The sequence below is a fragment of the Antrostomus carolinensis genome, unplaced genomic scaffold, assembly GCF_000700745.2.
Source record: "Antrostomus carolinensis isolate BGI_N321 unplaced genomic scaffold, ASM70074v2 scaffold3800, whole genome shotgun sequence".
Lineage (NCBI taxonomy): Eukaryota > Metazoa > Chordata > Aves > Caprimulgiformes > Caprimulgidae > Antrostomus > Antrostomus carolinensis.
This window is the reverse complement of record NW_010289074.1, coordinates 201,342-208,856: the sequence shown is the minus strand read 5'-3', so window position 1 is coordinate 208,856 and position 7,515 is coordinate 201,342. Positions and strand designations below refer to the sequence as shown.

Below are 7,515 nucleotides of genomic sequence, written 5' to 3'. Positions count from 1 at the left end.
CTGCTGATAATCCCAGGTAACACCTAATTATTTCAAACACTTAATTCTTCCTTTCCAAAGAGATGTCAGGTTTAAGACTACTCCCTTCCATTTGCTGCTAGTTAGAACTTTTAACTGTTTGCTGAGTGAAATCACAGTGCAGAAGATCAAGTAGAGGCAGAGTTGTCCTCTGCTATAAAAGCAACAAACAATATGTCAAATTCCTCCTGCGAGCCCTCGCTTCAGACCTCCCAGCACTGATCATTTGGGTAGCTCTTGTATATTGGAAGAAAAAAAAAAAAATCAGTGTGGCATTTATGATACATAAAAGCAGTATTTCTGAAAGGATTGCTCAAGCAAACAATGGGATGAGAGGAATATTGATATTCTATACACAGCCTCCTGTCTAAAGGACAAACTGATCTGTAGAAACATTTGCCAAAAGATCATTAACAGTAAAGTCAACTTGTCAGCAAAGTATTTAGCAATAATCAGAAGACAATTTAGCAAAAACGAGGTTTGAGCATGACAATGTTTGAGCAGGGCTTGTTGGGTTTTCAAGTGTTGGATTTGTTGTGGGGTTGTTTTTTTTTTTTTAATTCTTTATTTCTGCTAACCAGCTACACTATGAAATCTTATTGCAGTGAATATCATTTAAAGTAAACAATAGTCAGTGCAAAGCTTACCAAGCAAATAAAAAGCTTCCCAGGGAGTTTCATTAGAAGGCAGCAGCTACAACCCATATGACTATGAATAACAAGGACCTACCCTCATTCAGGCACAAACTCTGTTCACTCTGAACATCCTATAAAGTTTGGATCTGTGCCCACAAAACTCCAGTGGGTACCACAGGGCTGTATAGACCACAAGGAAGTATGGCCAGCAGTAACCTACCAGAGTGAAGATGCCTCTGTTCCAGCAACTTCTAAAACATCATATCCATCTTCCAGTTGAAAATCCATGAAAACCAGAGCAATAGTGTCTCCAGGTTCAGCGAGAATAGTCCACGTGCAGTCTGCGTTATTGCCGTACTCCAAAGGAAAGTGAGGGCTCGAGATAATTCCGCTCTGTCCCCGCAAAGTCCCTCCACAAGCATCATCAGCTGGAAACAGAACGCAAGTTATCAGATTTTGCCAAAATGCACAAAGCAGCACATCAAAAAAAAGAATCAGCCCAAATTCAAAGCAAAGCTTTAAAAGCCCCAGTGCTTTCGCCAGGGAGCGTGTGTGTGTGTTTTACTACACGCTATTAAGAGACAAAGATGTTGAGGGATGCGAAATCCTATTAGGTCAGTGAATGTCTCCTGGTTATTCCCCAGTTTATTCCCCACCGTACACTTACTAGTGATTTGTTCAGTCTAATTCTAAACACCCCAAGTGACAGAGCTTCTGCCACTTCCCTGGAGAGGCAGTTCTCAGCCTAACACATCTCGCTGTCAGGACACTATTTCCTCACGTGTTGCTGCCCAAGTTTTCTGTTCCATCCCTTATTCCTGATTAGCATCCTCTGAGATGTTTTCTGAAACCTTCCTCTCATCCGTGTGAGTCAACAAAGCAGGAGGAAAACCACCAGGAATTCAATGACTGAGAAGGATTTCACAGACATGTGAAAACTCTTATCACAGCAGAGGGAAAGGTTGGCTCCCAACTCACATACATCTCAGCACCTTCAACAACAACAGAAACACCCCCCAGGGTTGGAACAACAGGACTTATGAGTACAAGCACTGTATTTAATAGAAATTTAATAGGAGTATCCCACACGCCTGCCTTACACGTCTTTGCTCTGATATCTTAAATAAATGGATGTTGTAACCAAAATGATCGTGGTAAAAACTTAACCACTCATTCAGCAATCTAGCAGTGACATTTCCTGGTTATATACTGGATCTCCTGTTTGCTGCGGGTTCTTTCATTTTTACAACCTGAGTTTTATCAGCAGGAGCTATTAGAGCAATTAAAGGAGGAGGATCTAAAGAAAACATGGGTAGGAAGATAAAGGAAACCAAGAATTAATTTGACTAGCATCAGGGCAGCTCACTGCTCTCGTACACACAGCATCAGCTCAGCATTTATTTGGAACACTGCTATGAAAAGCCTGTTAACTTTACATCGTGTATTACAGAGCAGCATTTCAGATGCTTTAGTCAAGGAGCTTGGAGCTTCACATTATAAACACTTATTTTCATTACAAACTATTTAAAGAAACCCTTCCAAACTGGAATTTAACATAGATGAGAACATTTGTTAAGTGCAGTGGGTCATCAGAACCTAAGGGCAGGACATTTCTCCAAGGTTGCTCAGGAGAATCCTTCAGCTTTTAGACCTTTTCAGGAATTAGCAGCTTGTGCCACCAGCAGGTTTTATCAGCAGGGCTGAAACTTGCAGCCTCTAAACTCATGCAACCTGAAAGACAAAGTAAGACACACATACATGCCAACTTTTCTTTCTCACGGCCATCTGCTATCCCAGCACAGCCAGCCACCCGAACAAGCAGAAGGCACTGGCAGACACATGCTTCCCAGTGACGGATGGCAAGTGATGGAGATGGGAACGCCCCAGGCTGTAACACGCTGTTTGTATCGCATTAACACGCTACACAGGTTGCAACAGCACCTCTAAGCCCCAGTGAAGATCATGGCCCTGTGCAACTCCTTCTGTGCTCAGACTGGGACGGCACATCGCTGATTACTGCAGAGCTCACAGCAAGCAGGAAAGGCAGAAAAAATATTGTATAAAAAAAAAAATCAGACATGCAACTACTTCTGGGCCATTCCAGCAGCCAAAACTAGGACTGAAAAAGGCCACTGGAATCCCAACCCAATGCTCTACTGCCTGGTATTTTATTACAGCAAAGTTACCCATTTGCTGCAATCGTATTGTCAGGGAATTTAAGTTATTCACAGATATTAAAGTGCAGTTAGAATCATTGGTAAATTTAGGCTGAAAAAAATCTTTCATCTAGTCAAAGCACCAGAAAATCCTTCAAACTTCAATGCATCATACACAAGATTCACAGTGCGACCCCCCAAGAAGGCTCAGGCAAAAAGTAAAAGGGCTTCTTCCAAACCCCTCCTTCTGACAGACAGAATGAAAATGCTTTCTAGAGGATGAATGGATAAGCACAGATCAACAGTTTACTAGTACGTTCAAATTTAATTTCTCATGAGTAAGTGCCCCTGCAGATGCTAGGAAGAAATAGATTAAAGATTAAATAGATTCAATAGAAATAGATGTAAAAAAGATTCCTAGCCAGGGAATTCTCAGAACACATGCCTAGCAGTGAGACAAGAGCAGGAGGAAGGTCATGAGCTGCTTCAGCAATGCACAGGGACCTGAAGATCCCATTCACCTCTAAATACACACTTCCTAAGGTTGTAGAAATTGTTACTGTTCAAACATATTCTGCAATCTCCTAAAATCTTCAACAGCCTTTCAATTATTTTGGGCACAGTGCAGTCTAAGCAGTTGTTTGAGTTATAGTAAGATAGACCACTTTTAATGAGATTATGCATATTTGATACGCCTAAAATGTAGCTTTGCAAATGTTCTCAACTTTTCAGCTGGCTTACTGAATTTTTACTCAACCGCCTACCAGAATCATAAACCTATCAGTTCTACTTAAATTCAGCAAACAATCTGGGCTAGACTTCTCTCTGCATGCATGAAAGCCCTTTACAAAACAGATTCAGATGTTTCTGGATATTCTTTTGGTGCTTGAAATGCACCATTCTGCTTTATTTGAAATAAATTGACCCAGGTGAGGGTTGTTCCTTCTGTGGCTACAGCAGAACAGAAGACAGCATACCAAAGTCTGCTGGGGTTTTGCCACCAGCATACCAACTGTCAAGGTAAAAATACAGCTAGACTTGTAGGACTCAGCCTAAGGCCCCATTTAGATTAAGTATGAGGCCTCACTTCATTCTGTGAATACAGATAAATTGCACAGGAGTGTAAAAACACCCAAGACTCAATAAGAAAACCATTCCAGATATTTCTGACACACACAGAGATGGGATTAGTCCAGATTTTACTGTCTGACCCAGACTCGCTGAGGACTTCCAGCCCTCGAGGTAAATTTCTGAGTTACACATGGTCTACCAGGCACAGCCAAGCTTCTCTTCTGGGCAGCCACAGCTGCCACCCAGCTCCGTGCTCTCCTGCTTTGCAGATCAGCACGGAGATGTCATTCGCGGCTGCTTGGGTGCTCCCTGAATGAGATCACTGCAGTTTTAATCCTTCCTGCCACGCCAGCAAGAAATATAACTCACCAGAGCAGAGTCTGTGCAGACTGAATTTATAGTCTCTTTTAGCTCCGAGTCCAAGAATCAATTTTGATATAACCGTGCTTTCCAAACCACTGGCGACCTGCAGCGCTAGCTGCTTCCACTGGCTCTGCAAAGACACATTTCACCAAGCCATTCCTTCTGCATCTGAAATCCTTCCTACGTTCCTTCCTCATTGAGATTACATTTGTCTTTTATTAAAAAAACCCACTGCACTTCAAAAGCAAGAGTTGAGTACAGGGAGTGCAGACCACTCCTGTGAAGAACAAGCAGCTGAGCCACAACACTCCTTCAAAGTGTTGCTGTCCTGGCACTTTTATTTCTCATTCTTTTCTACCATCCATTTCTTTGCATCTTTGATTAATTCAATGCATGAAGATTGGAATAGAGACAAGGCTACAAATAGATAGGTATGGATGTTACAAAGCAAAAGACAAGCACGAAGAAAAGAGTATAAAGAAGCCAAAAGAGACTTATCAATTTGCATGGTAGAAACTTAGTGTTTTCAACACTTATCTCGTACCTCTGCCATTATACTGGAGAGGGGGGCAAAAAGGAAAGGGCACAGTCCCCAAACCAAGCACTGTCTTTTGCAGTGACATTAGACAAGTCTCTTCCCAAAACAGCAGCTCCTGAGATTTTAACACCTGCTCATCCAGACAGCACTTTTCATCTCCATTTGTCAGGATCTGACTCAGCAGCATCACCCGTCTCCAACTTATATTAGAAAATTAAAATAAGTAAAAATACATTTAACAAACTTTCAGGTAACAACAACCAGTGAGCCAATACTAATAGAATCAATTATAAACTACACAGGCCACAAAGATCTTTTCTCTCTCAAGGAAATCTATATTCTTCTTTAGGCAGTTTTGAAAACATTCTCCCTACAGAAGATGTAAAGCTGTTTGTCAGTACACTTATCTTTTTGCCCCTTGCAACCAGTGAAGTCTGTACCACCAGTTTATCAGCCAAGCACAAATGTCTGAAGTCTACTTAGGGTAGAAGGAGTGCAGTTGGTTTTCGAATTCAGCAAGTCAATTTGCAGACTGTCTTTGCTACTTTCTACCTTCCTGGAACAAGATATAAATGTTACATGAGAAGATTTCTGGTTCCTGCCTCCAAAAAAATGCCTTGAAAGTTTTACTTGAGATAAAAGTCTTGAAGGATCAGGATCAAATCTGTTTAAAAGGAATGGCCACCTCCAGGAACCTGCAGGCACATTGCCACACAAGTACACCTGAACAAGCATATATTTTGCTGCCATCAGAGTAATTCACACAGCACTGATGCAAGCACTATGTAATTTAATAGTTCTCCATTCTGAAGTCAGTCAGATGCCACTACCATCATTGCCGGATTCAAGATTGAAATGGTGGTGTTAAAATTAAAAGCAAGTTTGGCAGCTCAAGACAAAAAGGGTCTCTTACTCCATCTGCAGCAGGGATGACAAAAGTTAGTGATGCTAATCCTCCTGCTTCAGGACTTCAACACCTGCTGGGGTCAGAAGTTAATACCTCCCTTATTGGGATCTACTACACAAATGTCTGAATAATAGCAGGGCAAGGAGAAGACATTGCCTTCCTCCAAAGGAAGGCTGCTATCAGAGAAATGCTGTTAGACCAGAGGAAACACTAGTCCATTGATGCAGATAATTTCCTTCTCTTTTAAAAAGGTTATTGCTTTGTATACTCTCAAGGTTGAATTTCAGTGAATGTTTTTCCTGCACACACTTTCAAGCAAACTTTGTTTCCAAAAATGGTTACAGTGAGAGTCCTAATTCCAACCAAAAGCAAAGAATCATAACTGATCGTGCTAAAATGGCAATGGGAGCTGCCCCTCTTCAGTGTCAGTTTGGCTGTATGAACCACTCCTTCAGCATTATAACCCTTGGCCCCAAAACAGTAGATAAGTGTACAAGAAAAAACACTAAGTAGCACATATTACCGTCATGTACCTCATTCAAGCAAGCATTAAAAACGCACCAAGCAAACAATATTTGCTCACTTTAAATTCAAGATTTATGCTACAGCTTAGAACTGCTGATTGATTGCACAAGCAGAGTCAATAAAAAGAATCAATATAAGATGCTTTGCTGAAGTACACAAGGAATTGAGGGGAAAAAGACTTCAAAGCAGCAGCAACTGTTTTGGTATAACACCACACACACTTGTATATTTACAGACTCTCCAGTCCCTCGTGGCCCCAGAGAATTAGCAAGGAGTTCTCTATACTGAAAGGAATAGGAATTTAAGTTTCCCTACCCCAAACAGGCTTGCAGGAAAACTGGCCAGCCTTTTCAGACGAAGGTTGGACTTTACCTCCCATAGAACATCCCCTGTCTGAGGCTGCCAGCCCCACTGCCAGCACCCATAGCACATCAGCACTGCAGAGTCACATTTCTTTACAGGCAAAGCAACAGAATTGCTGTGGGACGTGTCACGAGGGAAGGCAGCTTGACATTGCAGAGAATCCAGACTCATGTTCTAGTGTTTGATCTGGAAAACCTGCATGGTCTCAGGTAGGTGCCTTATCTTATGGATAATATTCCTGCTTTGTTTTCCCCCTTCCCACTTTAGACAAAGAAATTGAAGTAGCTGTGCAGCACTTTGCATACTCTGAGCACTTCATAACCTTCCTATTATTCACCCAAACCCTGGCAGCTTTAAGGAATCCAATAAAAAGGAACCTCTAACTACATCATGTTTAGTTTTCAAGTCTTTTAAATCAAGCTGACAGTCCATGACATCTTCCCCAACCCCAAATAACTCATTAAATTCTGTTTCATTGTGGCTTGTTCCAGATGACGAGATGGCACTTTACCTCTGCAGAAGGGGAGAGGAAAATCCCAGGAGGCACTGTTTTCTGAATTGGCATGGCAGGTGAGCAATGCGTGTCCTTCCAAAAAGAAGCCTGGGTTACAGCTGTATCTCACTTTGTCCCCAATGCTGAACATTGTCCCTTGCTGAATCCCATTCTGCAGCCTTCCTGGATTTCCGCACGTATGACTTGGTAGAACTGCCAAAGAAAGTTGCTTCTGGTTAGGGACAGTGCATTGTAACAGAGCTGGCAGGTGAAGAATCCAGAGGGAAGGTTAGTCTCAAAGTAAATGAGTCCCATAAAATGTAAAGAGCAAATAACCACAACACTCACCTTACTGGGTTGCACCAGAATTCATTAGGTCAGTTACAGTTAACATTGAAGTTCCATTTCTCCCACATATATACACAGAAGCAAAAATCACTCCCCAA

General features: G+C 41.8%; 1 protein-coding gene across 1 annotated transcript in view; it reads right to left on the bottom strand.

The window, feature by feature from the left end:
* The window catches only part of LOC104525642 (CUB and sushi domain-containing protein 2), a 291,143-nt gene that overhangs the window by 209,773 nt on the left and 73,855 nt on the right, over window positions 1-7,515 (bottom strand). The window contains 2 exon segments of the mRNA XM_010168859.2: window positions 874-1,081; window positions 7,088-7,282. Of these exon segments, the coding sequence (XP_010167161.2) occupies window positions 874-1,081; window positions 7,088-7,282 (403 nt within the window).